The 26,359-nt window shown below is 30.8% G+C and overlaps 2 protein-coding genes across 4 annotated transcripts; both read left to right on the top strand.

Moving 5' to 3' along the window:
- The first annotated feature begins 4,258 nt into the window (after window positions 1-4,258).
- Window positions 4,259-17,395, top strand: LOC137810307 (protein EXPORTIN 1A-like). The gene is made up of 32 exons (XM_068611501.1): window positions 4,259-4,517; window positions 4,970-5,086; window positions 6,171-6,263; window positions 6,382-6,453; window positions 6,668-6,775; window positions 6,848-6,930; window positions 7,541-7,679; window positions 7,755-7,823; window positions 7,902-7,976; window positions 8,115-8,177; window positions 8,267-8,311; window positions 8,583-8,690; window positions 8,871-8,969; window positions 9,807-10,001; window positions 10,130-10,189; window positions 10,333-10,443; window positions 11,873-11,970; window positions 12,056-12,164; window positions 12,820-12,885; window positions 12,978-13,076; window positions 13,170-13,250; window positions 13,344-13,433; window positions 13,898-13,983; window positions 14,111-14,191; window positions 14,268-14,450; window positions 14,649-14,715; window positions 15,014-15,124; window positions 15,256-15,363; window positions 15,839-15,976; window positions 16,059-16,196; window positions 16,269-16,373; window positions 16,872-17,395. Exons 1-32 carry the CDS (start codon window positions 4,419-4,421, stop codon window positions 16,992-16,994), a joined length of 3,219 nt encoding a protein of 1,072 aa, XP_068467602.1. The 5' UTR covers window positions 4,259-4,418; the 3' UTR covers window positions 16,995-17,395.
- A 3,391-nt stretch (window positions 17,396-20,786) lies between these two features.
- LOC137810306 (uncharacterized) lies at window positions 20,787-25,486 on the top strand. Of its 3 annotated transcripts, none has more exons than XM_068611499.1 (7): window positions 20,787-21,100; window positions 21,199-21,289; window positions 23,238-23,353; window positions 23,525-23,584; window positions 23,672-23,737; window positions 24,931-25,127; window positions 25,212-25,486. In XM_068611499.1, the coding sequence occupies exons 1-6, from the start codon at window positions 21,044-21,046 to the stop codon at window positions 25,120-25,122; spliced, it is 582 nt and encodes a 193-aa protein (XP_068467600.1). In that variant the 5' UTR covers window positions 20,787-21,043; the 3' UTR covers window positions 25,123-25,127; window positions 25,212-25,486. The 3 variants fall into 3 exon arrangements, with proteins under 3 accessions (XP_068467600.1, XP_068467599.1, XP_068467601.1); XM_068611500.1 differs by having other exon boundaries at window positions 20,805-21,100; window positions 25,207-25,486; XM_068611498.1 differs by having other exon boundaries at window positions 20,802-21,100; window positions 24,931-25,486.
- Window positions 25,487-26,359: the final 873 nt, after the last annotated feature.

The raw sequence follows: 26,359 nt of genomic DNA, 5'->3' as shown, positions 1-26,359 counted from the left end.
CATTGACTCTTTGCATTCTTTTTTTTTTTATTTGGTAGTTTTATGAATATATTTTGGGTAATTTTCTAATATTTTTAGCAGATAAGTAACAACTATACAAATCAAACAACAATTGAAGAGAATATAATTATAAGATGTAAAGAAGAAATTGTGTGTTTGAAATAAATGTTGAAGCTTATGATTATAAGATATAAAGAACAGAGTGTGTGTTTGAATTAAATGTTGAAGGTGTTGAAGAGTAACCATGGGAAGAAACAAGGTTGTTTTCTTAATCTATTTTCTACTACTAAGGTTGTTTACAAATTAGTTGAGTTTGAAGTAATATGTGGATATTTTATGGACATGATTTGTTATATGAACTTGGTGCTTGAGTGTCCTTCACAGTGTATAAAAACAAAGACACTTAATGTAATAAATAACCACTCTTGTTTGTGAAATTATTGCTTATTCGGTTGGTAGAGTTTGTGGTTGAAGAATGTGACATACTTTTATATTGTTTTATACAACTTGAACAACTTTAATATTTTTTTAAAATATTTGTATGCACTTTTGGTTTTGCTGCATAATCCCTTATGGGAGATATAATAGTGTTTGATCTGTATTTCACTTATGAGAAATCTTGACTCATAACACTTTCCTTCTATCTTTGTTTGTGATAAATATTTTGTAATGCATATAAAACTAAATTATAATTAAAATGAATATATAAATAAATAATAAATTTAAATATTTTTATTTTAAATTTGTAATCAATAATTTAAACTATTATATAAACTAAGTTTTAATTATTGATAATTTATTAAAATTAAATTTAGGAACAAAGATAAAAATATAAATATTAAGTAATTTATTAAGAAGTGGACTTAAGTCTAATTCAACCTTATAAACCCGATTTATAATGTAAGGTTTGCACTCACTTATATACTATGAAATGTTTTAATATCTAATCGATAAAACTATATATTTATGGGTGATTCAATAGCGGTCTGATAACGGGTAGTCCAATACAGATAAGGTTTGCACTCACTTATATACTATAAAATGTCTTAATCTCTAGTCGATGAGACTATATATTTATGAATGGTCTAACCCGAGAGCGGGTGACCTAATAAACTCAATAAATTATCGTTAGGATAAGCTCAAAATGACTTTGATACCATGAACTTTAAACTTAACTCAACCTTATAAAACCAACTTATAAGGTGAGGTTTGCACCCACTTATATATTATGAAATGTCTTAATCTTTGAGATCTCCAACATAATTAACTAAAAAATAAAAAATATTTTAATCATAAATATTCACTATTTAAAATAATATAGTAATTAACTTTCATCTTTATATATTTGATCATTAAGTCAATCTTTATATGATATAATGATTGATTGAATTCTTTTTTATATTATAGTTTTGGTCAATTAATTTCCATATAGTAGAAGTTAAATTGGTTTTGAAGTAGTAATTTAAATTGGTCTCTAATATTAATTGTCAAAGTTTTAATTACTTTTAAAACTAAATTCTAAATTAATTTTATGATTTTAGAAACTAACAATTTAAGTCACTGATAAATATATTGACATATTGTCACACAAGAAAAAAAAATAAGAATTTTTTTTATTAACTAAAATAATTTAAAAAAGTTATACTAAAGCCCCACACATATTTTTTATTTTATTAAATTACATTGAATTCCAAAGCTCCAAACATATTTCACTCTTTTAAGTCTATTGAAATGGAAAAATCCTAGACTCCCAATTATTATTGTCGTGGTTGGAAGATTTTGGGTGTAAACAGTGAGGAAAAAGTGTCATTGATTCTATTTGATGAAATTGTGATTTAGGAGTAATTTTGGTGATGAGGAGAGATAGGAAAAGAGAGAGCAGGGAGAATTCTCTGATTCCTCAAAGTTTAATTGCCTCATAGCAAAATTACAGCTTCCTCTTCCTCTATTCGTTTAAAATATGTTTCCTTCCTCATCTCTTCTGGGAAATGTAGTCAGCGACTTTATGCAGAAACTCCTTCCCAATGGAATTATTCTTTTCTTTCCTTTCCATAAATTGTGCATCCTATATTGTTATTATGAGTTACTTTGTTGATGTTACTATGTCATATGATGTTTTGTTTTGTAGAAGTTAAAGTGTTTTGATCTCAACTCTCTTGAGATAGTAATATTAGTTCATTGAATGTATTAAAATAAGTTTTAAAGTCCAGAGTTAAGAGAATGAGAACTCATTTTTTGAGTTACTCTTCTATTTTCTTCTAAAGTAAGAGTTTATCTCTATAACCTTGTTTCATTTTCATAAATTGTTTCAATATTTTGATCTCAAGTCCGTTAAGATAGTATTGGTATGGTCAATTATCGTATTCGAGGTATTGTGTACTCCATAATCTCACCTTACTTAAGAGTATACTTTTCTCCTTTAACCCATCGAGATAGAGTTGTGAGTTCCAAATTGAGGTTGAAAGATAAGTATTAACAGTTTAAGTTTTTCAGTCGAGAGTTGAGAGAATGAGAGTTCATTTTTTTAATTATTATTCAATTTCTTTGTAAAATGAGAGTTCGTCTTTGGAACCCCTTTTCATTTTTACTGAGAGCGTCAATATTCCGATCTCAAGTCGGTTAAAATAGTATCGTTAAGGTCAATTATCGTATATAAATATTGTAAACTCAATAGTCTCACATTATTTAAGAGTCAATAATAGTTTAAATATATTTTTCTCTTTTAACCTACAAAGAGAGGGTTACGAGGTCTAAATTAAACAATATCTAAGATGTGGTAATTAACTTTTAAAATGCTTATGTAAACAAATTTAATTGAAATCGAAAGATAAATATTATTTTGTTTCAAGAATCCGAACACAATTCCTATTTGTTACCTTATCATTAGGTAAGAGGTTGTAATTTGGTATGCAAAATTAAAAATAATTTGATAACTAGGATGTGGAACATCTTCAACTAGAAGTCTAAAACTTAAAAACTGGACCAAGTGCTATGGAATTTTTAGAAGCCCTTTATGTTTAAGCAATTCAGGTTTGTTTCACTGCTTCTGCCATTCTTTTCTTCTTCATGAATTGGTACAATCACTTAAATCCGTGAATTGAAATCACGAATTGAAGAATTAAGACATAGAAGTAACAACAATGTCTCACCATCCTTCAGAAGATATAGAAAGAAATCACAAGAAGATATAAAAAGAATTCACAAAAAGATATAGAAAGAAATCACAAGAAGTAGCAATCATATTTTTGTCTTTCTCTGTATATTCTTTTATTGGTTGTGTTATTAAAAAAAAAACTGACATCTTGGTTACGTGGCAGGAAAACAGAATTTATGTAAACTATGATTTATGACTCGTGGTTCTTAATTTATCTTTAATTTTAGGATTTTTAGACATTTATACACATAGATATATAAATTTAATATTAGGCTGATTCTACTTTTTATTACTATTAACGGAATATATCCATTATTAATTACTAATGAATGAAACCGTAATAAAATATTAATCATTAAGTATTAACAGAATATATAATAAAATATTTTTCTATCAACCATAAACCTAAAGAAGCAATATAATGATTACTTTTTAACATATAATAGTCAATCTGTTAGTTATGTAACTATGTAACAATTAATGACAAAAATTGGATTTTTTAATTAATTTTTATTATCATAAAAATTTACACATAATGTGTTTTTACTGGTTAAAATAATATCAATTAAGAATCAAGACAAGTTCTTTAAAATCGTGATACTAATCATAAAGATACTATAACTATAAAAAATTCAATAAAAATCATATTAAGTTATAAAAATAAAAATTCATTTAATATTTAATGATTTTTTTTTATTAATTTAATTAACATACATCCTTATCGTAAAACAAAATTAAACAAGTGTCTGACTTGATTTTCTAAGGAATGAGACCCTAATACAATATTTTTTTTTTATGAATTTACTTTAATCCCTGAATTTAATTAATTATTGTGATTTGAATATTTGAAATTTTTTTAAATTGTCATTTAGTTTTAATTTTTTTTAATTAAGAGGAATGAATAGTGTGTTTTATTTGTAGAAATTTTTGAAACTTTATTATTTTAAGAATAATATAAAACGATACTGTTTCGCGTTGTCTCAATCTGGGTGTTGGCAACAGGTGGCAACTAAATAACAGAAGAAGACGGAATAATAATAAATACTAATAATTATAACAATAAAAAAATTCCCCAAATTTCCAACTCTGCTTCAAATTCAAGCTGTCATGTGTGTTCTCTCACAATATATAACGTACCAAGTCCAAACGCCCTCTCCCTCCCTCCCTCTTTCTCCTTCCTCAAATCAAATCAATTCTTTCACAATATTTTCTCGCTTCGTGCATTCTCTTCTCTCTCAGATTCTAGGGTTTATCGTTCACTCCCATGGCCGCGGAGAAGCTCAGGGATTTGTCCCAACCTATTGACGTCTCTTTACTCGACGCCACCGTCGCCGCCTTCTATGGCACCGGATCCAAGGAACAGGTCACGCTTCTTCTCCCTTTCCGTCACGCTTTCGCTTTTCGTCTGCGTCTACACTATTCAACATTCTCCCTAATTTGCATCTTTCTTCTTCACTGTCACATTCTCTCTTCGTCTTCACTCACTGTTTCGCTTCTCCAAACCTCTACGCTTTCACTGTCTCTTCGCGTCTCCTAATGCGTGAGAACAGTGTTGCCGTACAGAACACACTTACGCGCTTAGGGTTTATGTGAAGCTTTACGGAGTCGTTGTTTTTAATCATTCACTGTTAAATTGTTTTCGCCTCTCGTAATTACTCTTTCTTGAGGCACTAACTTGGTTCACTAAGGTGGAGTTGGGAAATGAAACTCTCGGTAGTGTTGTCAATGTGGAAAACACACCGTTTTTTTTCTTCTGTTTTTTGTATATACTTCTTGTTTTGGATTTTTAAGTGACGATTCTTTATAACCATGCAGAGAACTGCTGCTGACCAGATTCTGCGCGACTTGCAAAATAATCCTGATATGTGGCTCCAAGTCATGCATATTTTACAGAACACTCAAAGTCTAAATACGAAGTTCTTTGCCCTGCAGGTTAGTTTGTTTGATGATCGATTGCGTGGGGTAAATACTTAATGTCGACTATTTTTCATTCGTAAGACTTAAAACCGTTTTTCCGTCCTAAATAGCGAATCATACTTTTAGATTATTATACAATTTCATGGAGTCAACAAAATTTTTCTACGATTAAAATCCAGGAGATAGTTCCTTAAGTTATACGCTAATGCCCAAATTGATATTCAGAACTAACTACATTTGTTTTTATAGAGGAATCTGGTCCATTGGCATACCTGATTAAATCATCTAGAATAAATGTTGCTTGACGAGTTCTTGAATTTAAGCACAATTCACTGTTAGAGTGCACAGACATGGCCATCGCATGCAAACAATGATGGTTACTTGTGAATAAAATATGAACGAATTTTTGAGATGCAGGGGACCGACTAATATTTAAGTTATTTGTATGCAACGAGAAACAAATGTTGAGAGTTTTTACGACTTCACCCTGTTGAGAATTAAGACTTGTTAAATATTTTTTTAATGAAAATAGGTACGCAAACGAATCACTGTGTTGATTACAACCCAACTAGGTTGAGTTATGGACAGTCCCAGATAATGGAAGTTACAGGCAGGTTCAATGTTGTTCATTGAACTTAATATTTCATTAGCTTTCCTTTCATTTAAATTTGTAAACATTTTCAGAATATGACAACATGGAAGATAATGTTTTTTTGTATGGATCAAGGTTTATGCGCTAGATTGAGGCTTTATTCGTGACAATCGAAGTTGGAAGTATGCTTATTTTAAAGGATATAATTATTTGTTTCAGTTGTAGCTAATTAATATTTGAGTGGAAGTATTTGAAGCCAAAATTACTTTCCATAGGCCTAATTACTATATTTGCTGAAATCTTAACCCCCGTACAGTTTTGGTGTTATTTTGTTGATGGAATTATTGACTCTTCTACTTCTTGTGTATTATGTCTGTATGTTTACACTGTTTTTTGCCTTGACTTCTGCATTTAACTGGTTTATAGAGTTAAGTGTCCATGGAAGCAACATTATTGGGTATCAAACAAGTTATCCACTTTCTTACTATAATTCTATTGTATATACAGGTTCTAGAAGGTGTAATTAAATATAGATGGAATGCATTACCTGCTGAGCAGCGAGACGGAATGAAAAATTTCATCTCTGATGTTATTGTACAGGTATCAGCGACATCTGTAAAATGCAGAGACCATAGATAGTGACACTTGTTGTGTTGATTTGTATGCTTTAGAGTCTTTCTGCAACTTTTCTCTTCTTTACTGACCCTTTTCTGTTTAGCTATCTCGCAATGAAGTGTCATTTCGAACAGAGCGGTTATATGTCAACAAACTCGATATTATACTAGTTCAGGTATACTTCTGTTATTCTCATCCAGTTATAATGTGCACATTTTATTTTTCTATAAAATTTATACATTTTCCGTAGTTTTCCTCTGTTTTTCTAATGGATGTGTTGGTTTCTTTTACCTTTCACTTAATAATTCTGTTGCATTCCTTGATTACATTTTTTTTCTGTTTGATTAACTGCACATGACTTTTTGCTCAAATAAATCCTGCATGCACAGATTTTGAAGCATGAATGGCCAGTGAGATGGAGAAGCTTCATTCCTGACCTTGTTTCAGCAGCTAAAACAAGTGAAACAATTTGTCAGAATTGTATGGCAATATTGAAGGTATGTTCATCGTTTTTCCACCAAAAAATTGTTCCTTTTATCAATGAGTAACATTACAAAATGTTCTTTCAGCTCTTGAGTGAAGAGGTTTTTGATTTTTCAAGAGGAGAGATGACTCAGCAGAAGATAAAAGAGCTTAAACAATCATTAAATAGGTAATGTTGAATGACTTTGTTTATAGAAAATCTACAAGATGATGTTTTTTTTGGATTCTATTACATTTCTCTTTCTTTTACTTTGGTGATATGGCATATTTTCTGGTTCAAGGAAGGAAATACTAATATGGTAGGCCCTGACAAACAGAAGGTGATAATAAATTAATTAAAAGAGAGAATTCTAAATTGAAATCTCTAGAAAAGACAAAATAAACTCAAGTTTTCGTTCAAATGTGTAGAAAGATAAACTTATGTTACAGAATATATATATATATATATATATATATATATATATATATATATATGTAGCTGAAGCTCTCATGATTATCAGTTATAATTGTCTTACAGTGACAGTTATAACTGACATACTGAGAGCTAAACTATGTATAAAGGAATTGCACAAATACCTTTATCAGGAAAGGTATATCTCTCTCTTACAGGGGAGGACATTCTCTCTTGTCTTAGTTTATAGTTGGAACCGATTTCTCAATTGTGTTTATTAATCATCTATTTTTTTACGCTCCTGATTTTCTGACTCTAGTTGTTCATTTTAGTTATTAAGGAGTGCAGTGCTTACATATTGCTAAGAATTGTACGTGACTGTTTGCAGTGAATTTCAGCTCATACATGAGTTGTGCTTATACGTGTTATCGGTGTCCCAAAGAACTGAACTAATACGTGCAACACTGTCTACATTGCATGCCTTCTTATCATGGATTCCTTTGGGCTATATATTTGAATCACCATTGGTAGGTGCAGTTTTCTGCTTAAGTAACACTGCAGTTGCGGAATTCTGAAATCTTTTGGTTGTTTGTTCATTACAGCTCGAGACACTGCTAAATTTTTTCCCAGTTCCTGCATATCAGAACCTGACATTGCAATGTTTAACTGAGGTATGCTCCATCCTCTATGTGCTTATGATTTTACCTGAAACTTTCAAGATGAATAGCATTATATTTTAATGTTCACAGGTTGCAGTCCTTCAATTTCGGAATTACTATGATGCTCATATTAAGATGTATAACATATTCATGGTTCAGTTGCAGGTGTGTTTTAATAATAACTTTCTGTTCCACATTGTATTTGCCTATTTTCTTCAATATATTCCTATATCTATTTTGTTCTACTTTGATTATATGATAATTTCTTTGGTTGATTCTGGGATAGTGTTATGTCTAATGCAGAGCATACTTCCGCCCACTACTAATATACCTGAGGCATATGCACATGGTTCAAGTGAGGAACAAGTAAGTCTATGTAATTTGGCTATAAGCTAGCCTGATTTACTACTAAATTACCTGTGAAGTATCTATCTGACTGTTTTCCCCCTGTTTAGGCATTTATACAAAACGTGGCACTGTTCTTCACATCATTTTTCAAGGCAGGTTTATTTTTTCAGTTTTATGTTATCTGTGATTACAAGGAAGGTTGATATTTATGAAATGTAATGAGACCCGGTGAAAGAATGTACCATATCATGAACTGTTGCGCCTAAGTTTCCTTTGTTTTTCTTTTTGTATCTGTGCAGCAACTCTTCCGCTTATTTTCTCTTTTTCTGTATATTGCATGTATTGATTTTCTGTTTCTTTGTTGAGTGTTCAAGTCTTTATTAACAAGAATAGTTGTGTGGTGATACCCTTCTGCTTATGCAGGTTCATATTCGAATTCTGGAATCCACTAAAGAGAATATAACTGCTTTGCTATTAGGTCTTGAATATCTCATCAACATCTCATATGTGGATGATACTGAGGTTTTTAAGGTATGATGATGACATATATGTCTTCCCTTTGCATACTTATGTTGTGATTGCTCAAACTTGTTTTTCATTCTCAAGTTTTCCTGATAGACCTCTTTTTCTCCCCACCCCTGGAAGTGTCCCAACTTAGTGTTCTGAAATGTACAAGAATTTTATGTGTACTTGTTTTCTGGAAAATATCAGGTCTGTCTGGACTACTGGAATGTCTTGGTTGCAGAACTGTTTGAGCCACACCGCTTGGAGAACCCAGCAGCAGCAGCAGCCAGCATGATGGGACTTCAGGTGCTGTCTCTTTTTATGGTTCCTCATACCTTGATCTTGATTAGTAAAATAGGTTCCTGTCGTTTTTATGTGTTTGATATAGTTTTATGTGTTGAACATTAAGAATTGATATTGGTATTATTAGCTGTAACGTTGTTTGTTGTGTCTGGTACTTATTTTGGACGTTGTTCACTACATTAATATCTTCCATTCCTTGTTTCTTTACTTATATCTTTTTAAAGAGGATTATTTTATCGTTCTTTACCCATAATTTTCTTCTTAGTCTTGATCATTTCCCCTACTAAAGCAATTGAGAACCATTTATATTTTTTGTACTATTCCTTTTGTGAATGCTATCTTCCCAAGAAATCTCTCTCTCTCTCTCTCTATATATATATATATATATATATACTTGTTAATGAACTAATGAAGTACGATGCTGTAATTGGAATCTAATGAATAAAATGAAATCTGGTAAACGTAGGTGTAATAAATAACTATGGAAAATTTTCGTACTTTACTTCATCGTCTTTCATCAGTTTTTTTTTTTGTTTTTTTGTTTTTTTTTTCTGGTGCACTGACATAGGGTATTCCTATTACAGTCTGTTTTCTGAGATCTAAGATATTTATTTATAAGATATAGTTTGGATCAGTTGGTTTAAACCCAAAAATCATTATTTTGGAATATACATTGTCTGAATGATTTTCAATTAATAATATTATGTTGTCAATTTTTGCACCATTTTCAAATGTGTATTTTTGTTCCGCTTTAAATTTCCATTTGCCTCTCGTGATCCTTCTAATCATCTTTCCAAGAATGGTTAAGGTGATGATTATATTTTTCTCAATGGCAAGCAGGTGCCTGGTATGGTTGACGGCATTGGTTCACAACTTCTTCAGCGTCGGCAACTTTATGCTGGTCCCATGTCAAAGTTGAGAATGCTTATGATCAGTCGAATGGCAAAACCGGAGGAGGTTCTCATAGTTGAAGATGAAAATGGAAATCTAGTGCGTGAAACAATGAAAGACAATGCTGTTCTTGTCCAATACAAGGTAAAAATATTGAAAATGTTTGAAACCGTTTTCCTCTGAAGATTGTACTTTATTGGATGATTAAAGAATAAATTTGAGAGATTTCTGTCATCAGATTCTGATTAGTCAAAGTTTGATCAATTATACAGATCATGAGGGAGACTCTTATTTACTTGTCACATCTTGACCATGATGATACTGAAAAGCAGGTATGTGAAATAGAAATCAATCTTTTGTTTTGGAGGGAGATAAAATTTTCATATACTGACTTGCAATTAAGAAACTGACGCATTTTTGTCCCTATATAAATATCTGAACTTGAAGCAGTGAACTTTTATATTGTAATGTGCAGATGCTGAGAAAGTTAAGCAAACAACTTAGTGGTGAGGACTGGACGTGGAACAATTTGAACACACTGTGCTGGGCGATAGGATCTATATCTGGTTCCATGTTGGAAGAGCAGGTATTGTGTATTGTGAACAACCCTATATCCATTATTGTTGCTAAAACGTAATCCTACTAAGATTGGCTGAGGGTTGAAAATAGACAATAGAATCCAACTCATCAATTTTAGGGAATATAAAAGAACATAGGGCACAAAATGAGACAAGAAACGCTCTTCATTGAGAAGTAACAGAGACTTGGGACTGGGAGAAAGGGTTCTGGGTGAAATGCAATGCTGGAAGAGATGCAAGGCAGAGCCCAATGTCAATGTAGCCTCCCTAAATTTGTCCAGTGGAGTTCGCCCGGAAACTCTTGGGACTTGACTTGCATAATAGAAAAAGAAGATTATTAAGAAACTTATTAATGACATTGGCTTAACACGATAATATTAACACAACAATAATTCGAATAATGTAGTAAAATAGCAAATCACAATAATTAAAACTACAAAAGTGACTCAGTTATTTATAAATTCATAAAAACATAAGTTATTAAAGTTGAATCATTTTAAAAAGGAGTTAATTTCTTCAAATCATGTGAGTCATGATGGTAAATCATTGTCATAATAAGGTCCATTGGAGGCAAAAAATTCAGAGTTGATTTCAACTTGTTGACCTTCTTCTTCACTCGAGTTTATGAGTTTGACAAACATGGTAACAGGACTAGAGCCATATAAACCCATCTTCTCTTAGAATACATCCCAATTGTTGGTACATATCAACATCAATTTTGGCTTTGTAATGTAGAGTCTAAACTGCTATATCCTAAATATAAATATATTTGCATCCTCAATGTTGCTTAACTCTGTTCCTGTTTTTGAATTGATGCATGTATAACATAATTTTTTATACATATGAACATCAATTTTGGCTTTGTAATATGGAGCTAAACTGCTATATCCTAAATGTAAATATATTTGCATCCTCAATGTTGCTTTATTCTGTTTTTTTTTTTCTTGAATTGATGCATGTATAACATAATTTTCCTACTGACTATGTTAGTTGTATTCATGGTGTGAATAATTTGACTGAGAAATAATTCCTAAATTATTGTTTTTATTCTGATATGAAATTAGAAAATTATGTTTTTATTTGCATCCTCAATGTTGCTTAACTCTGTTCCTGTTTTTGAATTGATGCATGAAATTAGAAAATTACAGATATTGATATTTTTACAGTACAGTTGCAAACAGATCTGTCAGCTAACTAAAACTCAACTGAGTCCTAATAGCTGTATCTAGCTGATTAGGCTAGCAGCCAGCTGGATTTTCTAGTCTAGGAGAATTGGCTCCTGCGCAGGTACTCTGACCATTACAATGCGCAGGCCCAATGGGCTAGATTACATATGTATCCTAGCAAATATCTTAGTTTTTTTTCTTGTGGATTCTTTTATTTGTTGTGTTATTTCGAGAAAAGTAAATTAAAACTCACATCTCGGTTCTGTGGCAGGAAAACAGATTTTTGGTTATGGTCATACGTGATTTATTAAACCTATGTGAAATCACAAAAGGAAAGGAAAATAAAGCTGTTATTGCAAGTAATATAATGTAAGTGATCATTGTGTATTCATTTGCTCTTTGTTTTCAATGATGCATTTCCTTTGTTGAATAATGTGCATTCTTCTTCTGACAGGTATGTTGTGGGACAGTATCCACGATTTTTAAGAGCTCATTGGAAGTTTCTTAAAACTGTTGTGAATAAGTTGTTTGAGTTTATGCACGAGACACATCCTGGAGTTCAGGTTTTGATTTTCGTTTTTTTATGTTATTAGCATGATTTGTTTGGAATATATCTATGCTGTGTGTTTTTCTTTTGTTAGAAGCTTTGTTTATGACAAATGACTTAAAAGTTGAAATTTGTACAACATCAATTGATATATTGGAGTCTGGAGAAGAGAAATATTAAATCACACAGAACACAATAAAACAGAATTTGCTCTCCAGAGTCAGAAACCCCTATTACAATCATATTTAATAATTTAATATGATGCCCCTAAAATTGTATCATAAACTTTCAATACTACAGTTAGTAACCTATATAAACTATCCAAGAATAAATTATATGTTTTCTTAAAAGATCAGTATTAGATTCTTTAGTTTTAATATTCCACTTTAGTTCCTATGCTCTTTTTTCTTTTAAAATTTGATTATAGTAGTGGTGTATTTAACCCAATGTGTGATTTGATTTCTGATCCTTATATGCCTTGTTTAGTGTGTTGCCCTTCATCCAGCTTATTTTATTTTTATTTTTAACTAGTAGTTTATTCCAATTTTGAGTACTAAAATTTAAATACTGTGGCATTCTTCAATGATCAAGACATTTTTTTTACTTGTAGAATATTTTTGCTGTTCAGAATTCATTTTTGCATAATTTTGTTCATGTTTAACTTATTTTAGGATATGGCCTGCGATACATTTTTGAAGATAGTTCAGAAGTGCAAGCGTAAATTTGTAATCACTCAGGTAACATTTCATTCCTTTTACACCCTCCCATGAGCAAGTATATTCCGTTTCCATATGCATATTAATGATCATCATGTTCATTATTATGTCAGGTTGGAGAAAATGGGTCATTTGTTTCCGAGCTTCTTACTACACTTCCAAATACAATTGCAGATCTTGAACCTCATCAAATACACTCGTTCTATGAATCTGTATCCATTTTTCTCTTAAGTTGATCGATAGTCTTTAAGTTATATGCTTATATTTGTGTGTGCATATTTTTAAGTGATATTATAATATTGTAGGTTGGCTACATGATTCAAGCAGAGTCTGATGTCCAGAAGAGAGATGAATATCTTCAAAAGTTGATGGTGCTGCCGAATCAGGTTATCTGTTTGATTATGATGCCACATTATTTCCTTTATTGATTTAATGTTATTTACATGCATGAATTATCATCCTACTCCATTCTTCTGCAGAGATGGATGGAAATTATTGGGAAGGCACATCAAAATGTTGATTTTCTGAAGGATCAAGATGTGATTCGAAATGTTCTTAATATATTACAGGTATAACTTTATAGTAAACTTTGTGATTCTACTGTATATTTTTTAGAATTCCACTTTGCATGCTTGGAAGGCTTTTGAAGTGGAAATATTAAGTTTCTACCTAGCATTGATATGAAATTGTTAGACACATATCTATTATTTTGAAAGTATTAGTTGTATGGTGGATACACTCTCTAACATGCATGTCCCTGCATGAAAGCATAAGCCTTTTGGTCTTATTATTTAAGCATGGACAATGCACTACCTTTTGTTGAAATTCAATTTTTGACCCCTTGGTAATGTAATGTAGGCTTCCTTCCAATATCGTATCATGAACCAATTATTCCAAATGGCTCAACCTGTATGGAAAAAACACTTGCATAGTTATGTGACATTAGCTAACCATTAATATCTCTGTCAAGTCCATGGTCTGTAGCTTTTGTTTGGTTTTTCCCCTCGTGATTTAAGTCTCTTCTATGTTGCAGACAAATACAAGTGTTGCATCTTCTCTAGGAACATATTTCCTGCCACAGATCACATTGATCTTTTTGGACGTGTTGAACGTGTACCGGTATATTCTGTTGACTGAAATGTCTTTATATTATTTTGACATGGATTCTTGTTTTTTGCAACAAATATATAGATTATATTCTTTTACCCTCCCATTAATATTGAATAATATGTTTTATGTGTAACAGAATGTATAGTGAGCTTATATCGAAAAGTATTACTGAGGGTGGACCTTTTGCTTCTAGAACATCCTATGTGAAACTTCTACGGTGGGTTTGATTGATATTCAATTGATTTGTACTAACTAGATTACTGTTAACCTTGATAGTGTTGTTATTGATGCAGTTCGGTTAAGAGAGAAACACTTAAATTGGTTGATACATTCTTGGACAAGGCTGAGGATCAACCACAAATTGCAAAACATTTTGTGCCACCAATGATGGATCCTGTTCTTGGAGATTATGCTAGGAATGTGCCTGATGCAAGAGAATCAGAGGTCTTGTCACTTTTTGCCACAATTGTAAATAAGTATGTCAATTTTCTCTCTTTTTCTGTTAATTAAATTATCGAGCATTAACACTCAAGTTTCTACATTTATATTCTTCTTTTAGTATCTAATGTCCATCCTCAGCCAAAATAAGCTTGTGGGAACAGAATGCTAAATGTTTGCTATTTTAATTACAAGAAGTATGTATTACTCAGATCTCTCTCTCATATACTCTGCAGATATAAAGCTGCAATGGTTGAAGATGTCCCACGCATATTTGAAGCTGTTTTCCAGTGCACACTGGAGGTAATTGTCTAGGTTATTTTGCTAGGATGTGAAGGTCATAGTTGATCATAATTCTCTTATATTGACTTCCAGCATGCCAACCCACATTTATATTACCTAGTTGAATGGCCTTTTTTCTGGTCCGTGGTTTTTGTTAATCTATGCTTAGATTTTCAGAACCTGGTTTGACATTGTTTATAAGTCCTGTTTTTTTATTCATTATCAGTTATATTCTATCAATTGTGATGGTGTATAATTATTGAATATCTGCACCTAGATATCAACTGATTTGTAATTATTCTTTTATTCTGTTACACAGATGATTACAAAGAATTTTGAAGACTACCCAGAGCATCGGCTAAACTTCTTCTCATTACTGCGTGCCATAGCTACTCATTGTTTCCCAGCTTTGATCTGCTTGTCTAGTCAGGTGGTGTTTCTTTCCTAATACTCTGCCTATGCTAAACAATTGTGTGGCAGTTTATTTGATTTTGTCTAAAGTTAACAGTGACTGTTCCAAATTTATTTTTGTAGTCTGATGTTGTTTTTAATATGTTACAGCAACTGAAGCTTGTTATGGATTCGATAATATGGGCATTTCGGCATACAGAAAGGAATATTGCTGAGACTGGGCTAAACCTCTTGTTTGAGATGCTGAAGAAGTTTCAGGTGTGGTCTTTGTATATTATTTAATCCATATCTCACTTCATTTCCATAGCTGTGAAACAATTTGTTTATACTTCAAATACATGTTTCTAATATAAACAATTTTGTTCTTATTTTTTTAAGTGCCTGTTTAATCAAATCCGCAGAATCCTATCTACTTTTAAAATAAGTGATTATTTTATAAAGTGCTTATTTCTAAAACACTTATTTTAAGCTAAACAAACTGGCCCAAATTCCTTAAAAAAACCTGAAATCTGCTTATGAAATAAACAAATTAGACATAAAGAAGTAGAAACTTACATATTTTATTAAAAAAAACTTTTCAAACAAACCGACCTTTTATTTTTTTTTTAGTTTTTCTTGTTTGTTATTGTCCATCACTTTCCTGTTCTGGATGATTCTGATCCTCCCTCAAGTTTTCCCTCATTTTTCTCTAAGAGCTTTTTATGTTTAATGTCTATTTGCATATATTAAACAGGTATCAGAGTTCTGTAATCAGTTTTATAGGACGTACTTTTTGACATTTGAGCAAGAGATATTTGCCGTCTTGACAGACACTTTTCATAAGCCTGGGTTCAAATTACATGTCTTGGTGCTTCAACATTTGTTCTGTCTGGTAAAGTTTTAAAATCGTACTTTGGTTTTTGTTTCATTAGTCAGTGAAAATTTGCTATAATGAAGAGTTTGGCATTTATCAGGCTGACTCTGGTTCCCTAACTGAGCCTCTTTGGGATGCTGCTACAAATCCTTATCCTTACCCAAGTAATGCAGCTTTTGTACGTGAGTTCACAATAAAACTTTTAAGCACTTCATTTCCGAACATGACTGCTTCAGAGGTAATTGAGGAGAAACGACTAATATTATAAATTCTTTGCCCGAATAGAAGACTAATTGTGAGAAATTTGCAGGTTACTCAATTTGTTAATGGACTTTTTGAGTCAACAAATGACCTTGCCATATTTAAAACTCACATTCGGGATTTTCTTGTACAGTCAAAAGAATTTTCAGCTCAGGTAATGCTTTTGTTTTACCTCATTTCACCAGCACCACAATTGGGAAGTTTGATCTTGTGCCAATAGAATATTGACTACTGCATCATTTTTTTTGTTAAACTAAGCTGGTACAAGTTATAGTTGTTTAAATTTCTGCAAGCTTTTGCGTTTTTTCTTTTTTGAATTTCATGAAATCAAACTTTTCACCTTTTAGAACCTTGTACCAGCTGAAAAAACCAGCTGAAAGAAACTATTTTGTTTAAGATAGTTATTCTCTTCTCATTAAATGCATCTGTTTGTTAAATGACCTAAAAAATTTCAGTCTTTTCCATACGTAACTTCATGATTCCGTAACATGCCTCCTGGTATTCTAATTTTGTGCTTCTATGTATTCATGGCTGGTTGTTATTTTGGTTTGCTTCACTTAGATCATTTGAGGTTACAAGTGTATCGTTAACTTAAGTTTTTAGTTTATTTGTGCAACTACCAAGGTTTGTTAATTGTCCCCCTCTACCGCAGGATAACAAAGATCTTTATGCTGAAGAGGCTGCAGCTCAGAGACAGAGGGAACGACAAAGAATGCTTTCTATTCCAGGACTTGTTGCCCCGAGCGAGTTGCAAGATGAAATGGTTGACTCGTAGTAGGTTATCTACAATACGGAAGTTAACACATCATACCAGGTATTCTGACTCGTGTCACAGGCGCCTTGATGCAATCAAATACCTGACTGTTTGAGAACACATGCAGCATTTTCCTCTTTAAAATCATTTTCGGAGTGATTCATGGTTTCAGAGGTTTGGGTGGTTGGCGATACTGCCCTGTGTATCGGCTGAGTGTTAGATTATGCAGTTGCTAATTTAGGATATGATAGTAATGCTTTGGGAGGGATTCACAGGATGGATGAGTCAATTTTAACCTCTCACGTTTTGTGCACATAAATCCTTGTGGTTGAATATTTTGTATTTTTTTCCACCTATTAGTTTTAGAGTAATTGATGTAACCATGATTGCATTAATATATGGTTTTCATGGTATTATTCTTATTCTTCTTCTTATTATTATTGTTGAAAGAAAAGTTGAGTTTACCTCCAATGTCTAGTCTTTGCTTGTATGCTGTTGAAAGTAGCGGGAAAAATCTAATGCTGGAATTGGAAGTTATGGTAGGGGGGTCATTTTATCTACAGCCATTGTAACTTAGTACCACTCCTTCAGCACCACCACCAGTCAAATAATCAGATTTTACGGTTAGGTTTTTGTATACACTAACCATTGTTTTAAAAATTCATATTTTTTTATTTAATTGACAATCTAATATTTATTTTAAAGGTTCAAGATCTGAACTTAATTTAAAGAATTTTTTTGCTTTAATGGAATTTGTTTTTCAAGGTTATCGTAGGAAGCGACAAAAATAAATAGGATTTTCTGGATTGAGAAAATATTTCAATTTTAATCTTTCATCAATCATTCCAAAACTATCATTTTTTTGTAAGTACTTTCGTAAAAAAATGTGAACTGTTTTCGTAAATGATTTTTCTAAATCTTCACTTTTTGGTAGATTTAACCAATTATTTGATATAAAACCTTTAACCAAATATACATTTTGATGCTTTATTTACCCAAAATTTTGGAACGGTGTTCTCGAATCCTACTATCACTCTCTTTGGACGAGGGTGGGGTTGGAAAGAGAAAGAAAAGAGTAGAAAGGAAAAAAAAAATAAAGAGAAGTGAAAAAGGAGACTGTGGGGTTGGAAAGAGAAAGAAAAGAGTAGAAAGGAAAGAAAAATGAAGAGAAGTAAGTGAAAAAGGAGACTGTTTGCATGTTAGAGAAATTGAGTATTTGAACTTACAAAATATTAGATTTAAATGAAAAGTAATATGAAAGTTTATAAATGAATGATGTGATAAAATAAAAAAATTATAAAAGAGTTGATTTATTTGTTTTTTTATTTTTTATTTTTTATTTTTCAATATAAAAGCATATTTTAATAAATGTTACGTTATCATATTAAATTATTTTATTAAAATATAAAAATATATATTAATAAAATATTAATAGTATAATTATTATAAAGCTATTAGTTATATTTATAATTTATTAAACGCAAAAGTAGTAAAACAATTAAAAGCATAATCAATTATATTTTTAATATAATCGATTATGTTGTAAATAATTATTATTATTTAGATAATAATCGATTATTATTTACTTTCTTTGTAAATCTTTTCTTAATAACGTATAATATTTGTATTGTTTTTTGTTTTTCGTAATTTATGTCTCGTTTTTCTCAGTTTTACTCACCTTTCCATGTACACAAATAATTTTTTCTATAAATACAAACATAGGTTTAGTGTCAGTTCTCATTTATTATATACATTATAAATACTTTTTATAACACTTCAATTTATTACAAAGTTTATATATATATATATATATATATATATATATATATATATATATATAAAAGCATAAAGCATATATACGTTCTCATACTATATACAATCATAGCAGTTCATAATTATGCATGTATGAGTAAACTAATTTAATTTTAAACACTATACACATTATATATATCACACCATATACGTATTTATTATTTTGTGGTACATTATTACTATTATAAAAGAAATTCCTTAATTATCTTATAAATTAAAACATTATCAATAAGATGTTATAGTCTTTATTTACATATCTCTAATGTATAGAGTAACTTCTCACTTGATATCTTTTGGATATTCAAGTTTGAATATACCTTATTTAAGAGTAACATTTGACTTATGAGAAACATCTTTGGTAAATTTTAGTTTATTATGTCAGTGTGATTTATACTTACTAAGTTAGATGTATTTTTTTTTTCACTACCTCATGTTTTAATCTACATTATCAAAGAATTAGTGAAGTTAGAATATCTCTCTTGCTCATCCTTAGAACCTAATATCATCTTAGGTATATCTCACCACAAACATCTATAAAGAGTCACATATCATATAGATAGTCATGTATCATATACATAATTCATGACATCATTCTCATTTATATACATTTTGTCATGCATATCTTATATAACTATATATAACATTATCTATAATTAACCACATTGAACATAACTCATCATTATCAACACAACTAAATTTCACTTAAAAAAAACTCGTCTTGTTTGATTGACCTGACTTTTTATAATAAGGAGAGACTTCTTTCTCAAATGGTCTCATGTTGCTTAAGCAAGATACTCCAAAAATAAGAATGATGCTATATGTCTTCCTCACTCATTCACTCCACTTCTACACTTCAACATTTATTGCTTGAGCAATATGCATGTTGTATCATTTCCAATAAGTTCCAGAAACACGAAACTCATTGTTTCACTAAAACTTAAGCATCCTAGTGTGGTTGTATGATATTTCAAATTTTGAACTCGTGCAATATTGTTTTGATTTTCATTTGAGTAGAGCAACTAATGTACAACTTGAGTGTCATCATTTTCAATTGAGAGAAAGTTGCCTCAGCATACCATTCACTCAAACAACAAACATTTGCTTGAGTGTCCACACTCGGGATGATGAGTGATGAAGATAATCATTACAAATTGTTTATGTGTTGTTTGAGTTGAGTCGTCACTTGAGTGATATCTAGCTTGAACGAACCATTTATCATATTATAAAGAAATTAATAACATAAGTAACACCCAAAACATATTTCAATTCATTCAATAATCAACAATATTGATATTCATGTCCAAAGAAATTAACAATATCATAAACACTTCATAAATAAGAGTATTTTTAAAAAACAAATTCATTCATTAATTTTAGGTATTTAATTATTAAAGTTTAAGTATTTAATAATTAGAAATAAAATTATTTAATAAGGGGAAATGAATCTAGAGAGAAAACAAGAAAAAATGTTAAAATATAATATATTTTATCATAATATATATATATATATATTATTTTTTTAAAAAAAATATTCTTTGAAATGTCTTCTTATAATTTCAGGATAAAAACAATTATTAGAGAAATTGTCTTCTATATTGATGCTTTAGTTTTAAACTCGATAGTGGGTTAAGACATTAATTAAACACATATATTTACACGTTTTGAAGACTATAATATTCACAGCGTCACCATCTCTAGAAAATCCTAACAAGACAAAAAAATAAAGTCATTTGTTAAACAATAATTTTAATTTTAAACTTGGTATTTGCATTTTTTTTATCCTATATAAATTTTAATTTTCTTTTTATGTTATGATCATATTTATTTTACTCACACGATTTGCTATAATCTTGGTTATTATTAATATTATAGAATAAATTAAGCAGAATACTATTTTTAAGTAGTAATTTTACAGTGCGTGATGTTATGATAGAAATAAACGATAAAAAGCTCAATCAAAAACATTTTTTGTATAAAATATTTTTTAGTTTAAATATAAACAAAAAGTGTAGTGTATTTGTTTTGTTTCGAATTTCAATTTCAATTCAAAGTGAGTTTTGGTTTGTTTTTTGGTGCTTACATAGGGAGAAAATTCTTGGAAGGAAGGAAAAATCTAAAAGGCAGAAAAATTGGTTTGATTGTTCAGAGTTGACAGAAACTCTCTTTTATTCTCAGCTCAATTTGCAAAATCGACCAAAACCCAAATTGAAATTTCGCAGCTTTCACAACCTGATAGATTCTCACACACAAGCACCGGCATGGGTCAAGCTTTTCGGAAGCTCTTCGACACCTTCTTCGGCAACACGGACATGAGGGTAATTTCTAACAACCCTTTTTGATTATTCTTCTTGTGCCTGTTAAATGTTAATTTCTAAACTCAATTATTTGGTGTTTCACTGATCCAATTGTTCAGGTTGTGATGCTTGGTCTTGATGCTGCTGGCAAAACAACTATACTTTACAAGCTTCACATTGGAGAAGTTTTATCCACTGTTCCTACAATTGGTTGGTGGATTGATTGGGTCTAATTTTATAATTTTTACTGTTTTTTTATTTATTTATTTGCAAAATCCCAAAGCATGCTTGTTCTTCCTTAAATTCTCTCTTGCTTGGTTTTCTGCTTTGTTTTTGTTCTTTGATTGGGTAAATTTGATTTTAGCAGAGCTGTATGTTTTCTCCCTTGACTTTGTATTGACTTGGGAAGCTTTTTTCTTACAATAGAACTGAGTTTTGTAGGAATAAGTTTGTTGGGATGAAAAGAGAATTTCCCCTCTTGAATGATTGTCAGAAAAAAAAATATCTACTAGCAATGGTTACAAATGTAGTGAATCAATACAGACGTATACATGCAACTGTGTTTGGAGTTTCAATTAATGTAGTGAACAAAAGTTAGAGCTGGAAATAAATTGGTGTGGTTTTTCCTTGTCTGACAGAGGATGAAAGTCACAAATTGCTGTGCATTTTCATATTTTGTAAGGAATTAGTTTTGCAAGTATTGGTTTTGGGATTGGAACCACAAACTTCTTTTTTATCCTTGACAGCATGATTATAAAAGTGCTGTCAGTGAAAATATTCTATTTGCCAATATCCTTAAAGTGGTAAAAGATAATGAAAATAAAAAGGATTTTGGTGATTAATTAATATAAATGGATAGTTTTTTATATGGTGCCAAATTATCTTCCTTTGATTGAAGCAGCAGACTCACATTTCTACTGGAGCTAATGTAGTTCTGTTTGATTATTATTTGTTTTAGGAATTGGTTTTATTTTATCCCTTAGATGAGATTCTAGCATAGTTATGAAACCCAGCCGGTTTAAGCCGACTCGGTGGTTATGATCAGACTGATTATGCAATTGACCCGGTATGACCTAGTTAGGTGACCTGGTCCAAGTTTATCTTTTTTTTTTCATTTATATATATATATATATATATATATATATGTTTGCCTTTTAAACTTATTTATGGAGTTGATAGTATGGTTAACTTTTTATTTATGGATTTATGTTATTATTAACAACTTTATTTTGGATAATTACTTTACTATGATGGTATTTTGAAATTTAAACTATGAAATCACTTTATCTTGAACTTTATTTATTATTACATATATTAATACTTTATTATAATAAAAAATTTAAATTCGGGTTGGATTTGTTAAATTATGTTAGACATATATATAATATATTTTTTAATGTAGATTGGGTCAATGGAGTCAATAAGTGACCCAATGGTTCGACCATTAACCTAGTATCTCTCAACCGGGTCAATAACTGGACCGGTTTTCATAATTTGGGATCTTCGATTGCTCCACTAAACTTGAAAAAACCCTTCTCTGTTCTCTTGAAGATGGTTTGTGAGTACAGTAGTTAGATTATACTAAAATAGGGGTTTGGCACAACAAACTAAAGTTCAGCAAAAAAATTACTTAGATATTAAATGTAGAGCCTAACTCAACCCTACTAAACATCTTATAAATTAAGATTTGTACCCTGCTTGTGTATTCTATTTTAGTTATATTACTAGTCAATGTAAGATTAAACCACACCCCTTGAAATTATAATTAAGACAACCCCCAAAGAGGCTGCAGTTAACGTAGGCTAGATCACATCTAATGCAACTTCCTAATAAATTTGATTTAAATTGCAGGTATGAAGAGTTGACATACTCTGGCAGTTATTGTCTGAGTATGTCAACTCTTCATACCTGCCAGAGTATTGCGATTGTAGTTGTCTCTGCTCAATATTTGCTTTCTCTAAATTTTCTCTCTAGTGGTTTATGATTTCAATAATTGCAACCTAATAATTTGCATCAAACTCTAAAGATAGACATGTTAATAGTTTTTTAGTGACAGTTGTTAAATGTCTGTATGGTATTGACATGACTTGTTAATTGCGGCTAGCAAATAGATCTATATATTGTTTCTCTAGGTTTATAAACTTAAATTGTCTTGCAGGTTTCAATGTGGAGAAAGTTCAGTATAAGAATGTTATTTTCACAGTTTGGGACGTTGGGGGACAAGAGAAGCTAAGGCCACTTTGGAGGCACTACTTTAATAACACAGATGGCCTGGTGAGAATTAATTCTCATGCTTTTATCTCAGTGGAAGAAAATTTACGTCATGTTTTGTGAAAAATTCCTTATTTCAACATCATTAATCAGGCCAGTAGGGCTGGAAAGAAAGGTTTATATGGGCATATGGTAGCAAGGTTGATACTTTTGTTGATGTGATCATTTATGCAGATCTATGTTGTTGATAGTCTGGACCGTGAGAGAATTGGTAAAGCAAAGCAGGAGTTTCAGGTGATAAAATGAATTTCACTTTCATTTATAAATGTCTTTGTATGTCATTCTGGTCAAACTTTGAATTGATTCATGGATTACTTGCAGACAATCATAAATGACCCATTTATGCTCAATAGTGTCATATTGGTGTTTGCCAACAAACAGGACCTGGTATGTCTTTGTTACCTTTTTATGTGTTTTTAGTTGCACGTGCTAATATTAGGGTTATCTCTGTGACTGGAGATCGCACAGCAGCCAAAGCTTGTAATTGGTTGCATTGTTTACTGAATACACCAAGAGGATGTAAGAATTTCTGTTAAGTTTTGTATTAATCAATTCATTGAAACAATTACAATCGCATGATATTAGTTAGGAGGTCTCTGAAATGTTATTACTGCTATCTTAAATCTTGTGTAGAACAGCAATAACTACAAAAAAACCTTATCCCACTAGGTGAATATAATAAAACTTTTCAGATGTTAAACTTTAGGAAATAGAGAGACATTAAATTGAAATGATATGTTTTTGGGGAAGTACAACTTACAAGTGTTTTATTTATATTCAGAAAATGAAATCAATACAATAAATAGAGGAAATTTGGTATCCTCTATTAATGAAGATATGATAGGGAAATAAATAAAAACATTCCTAATAATACATTAAAATTTATATATTCCTGATTAGAAAATATTTGTGCCTTAATTTTGTACTTATAACACTCTTTCTCTAACTAGAGCATATAAGTTGTATGTGCTCATATAACTTTTGGGGTGATGATATTAAAGCCTCTTTGAGAAGAGGGTTAGAAGCATGGTCCTTGCTAGAACTAGATCAGGTAGAGACATAATGCAACAGCTCTAAAGATAACCAGAAGTAAACCGTTTAGTGTAAGAGCTATGAATCCATACTCCAAATAGCCTGCCCGGACCATAAAAAATCACTTAACAACTTTGGTTTCATCTTGGTATAAAATTCAACTCATCTTTTTTGCGATAATAAGTGGAGCCATATCTGTTTTTACTTCTTCCGTTATTAGGAGGGGATAATGCTATCATTCATGCCAAATGCAGGCTTGTGTTTGATGGGGTTATGAACGGGTGGAATTGAAAATATTTTGCTAGATATGTAACAAGTTGATGGCTGAAATTAACTTGTGTTGATAAAATGTTTTTGCTAGAAATCTAGACCAAGAAAGAAGGTGTCAAAAATGAAATTTTGGAATTGTTTTGTTCTCTGTGGTTTATTGTATGCTGTATAAAATTATTAATCTTTGATATCATGTAAAATAGCAGACGTTTACTCCTGAACAAAGTACTCTGGTCAAACAAGTTGAGTTTTGCCTTAATATTTTTTTTCTGCTGTAGAGAGGAGCAATGACGCCAATGGAAGTATGTGAAGGCCTAGGACTCTTTGATCTAAAGAATAGAAAATGGCACATACAAGGCACTTGTGCCCTTAAAGGAGATGGCCTTTATGAGGGCCTGGATTGGTTGGCTTCAACTCTGAAGGAGAAAAGAGCTTCTGGGTTCTCTTCAATAGGAACCTCATCCTTCTAATCTAGGTTTGAACTATCTTACTATTCAATGTTCATAAACAAGTTACCTTCATTTTACCATTCCATCATTATGGGTATTGTATAGTGCAGGTATTTTAGCCTTTGTCATTGAGCAACGTGTAGGGTCAGTTTCACTCAAGGATGTTGTAAAAAAGTAATCAAATTTTTTGGGTTGCATTAGGTTACCTTACCTCTATCTATTCCTGATGAAGTAGATAGATGCTTTGACTTTGAAGGTGATAAGACTTTGCACAGTGTATAGAAGTTTGAGCGTGACGAATGAAAACTAATTTCAATCTCACGAATTCTATTGTCATATTGATGCCCCTGTTTATGGTGGACATGTATCTTTTGATTCATTTTCACATGATTTACCCTGATCCTTCCCTTTTTCCTTTGTTGTGTGGCTGAAAACTGGTCCTTAGTTGATGCCAAAGAATTAAGATTTGGATTCTCTGAACTGAGTTGCTCACTTTAGACCAATGAGTAATGTTAAATCTTCATCCCTAATAAATCAAGGATGTGTCAAAATATCAACACACGATCTAAAATATTAAGCTTGTGAAATTATCTAATGGTATGCTACTTCTTCGATTTTTCCTACAATTTATGTTCTTATACAAATATTTACTGATAATGTATTACATTAGTTTCATGGTCTGCTTCAGATTGTTGTGATGTGAAATGTTAAGATATAATATTGTACTCATTTTGCCATTTTTTATGACAATAATTCAAGCCTCGTGGAACTTGACTTTTAAATGATAGTTTTTTAAGAAAAGTTATCCCTACCAGAAAATCATCATTAAATAGAAATTAAGTTTAGAGACCAAAAGTAATTAGTTATTATATTGACTAAATTATATACTAATTTAGAAACTAAAAAATTATTGATATCGAATGTGGTTTTTATTATTAATAAAAATTATAAAGTAATTTCTAAATTTGTATTTAACTATTAGTTATTAAGGTTTTAACTACTAACTACTTAGGTTTTAAATTAGTTTTTAAGAGACTAATTTAGAACCTAAGTAGTCAGTAACTAAAATCTTGGTAGTTAATAGTTAGATACCAATCTATAAATTATTTTATAATATTTTATTAATAATAGAAATTATTTTAGATACTAATAATTTTTTAATTTATAAAATAGTCTCTAAATTTAGTTAATATAGTGATTAATTATTTTGCTCCTTGAATTTGATTACTATTTAATTATTTTCTTGTTGGGTATGTTG

The sequence above is a fragment of the Phaseolus vulgaris genome, chromosome 2 (genome assembly GCF_000499845.2).
Source record: "Phaseolus vulgaris cultivar G19833 chromosome 2, P. vulgaris v2.0, whole genome shotgun sequence".
NCBI lineage: Eukaryota > Viridiplantae > Streptophyta > Magnoliopsida > Fabales > Fabaceae > Phaseolus > Phaseolus vulgaris.
Note: the sequence above shows the minus strand (reverse complement) of the source record. Positions and strands in the feature narration are given on the sequence as shown.

Bases quoted from the DNA above. Each gene is read 5' to 3' on its own strand.
- LOC137810307 (XM_068611501.1), top strand. From the start codon at position 4,419: ATGGCCGCGGAGAAGCTCAGGGATTTGTCCCAACCTATTGACGTCTCT. The intron at 15,125-15,255 runs GTGGTGTTTCTT...AATATGTTACAG, and splicing joins TGATCTGCTTGTCTAGTCAG to CAACTGAAGCTTGTTATGGA. The intron at 16,197-16,268 runs GTAATTGAGGAG...AGAAATTTGCAG, and splicing joins CGAACATGACTGCTTCAGAG to GTTACTCAATTTGTTAATGG.
- LOC137810306 (XM_068611499.1), top strand. From the start codon at position 21,044: ATGGGTCAAGCTTTTCGGAAGCTCTTCGACACCTTCTTCGGCAACACG. The intron at 21,101-21,198 runs GTAATTTCTAAC...CCAATTGTTCAG, and splicing joins TCGGCAACACGGACATGAGG to GTTGTGATGCTTGGTCTTGA. The intron at 21,290-23,237 runs GTTGGTGGATTG...ATTGTCTTGCAG, and splicing joins ATCCACTGTTCCTACAATTG to GTTTCAATGTGGAGAAAGTT.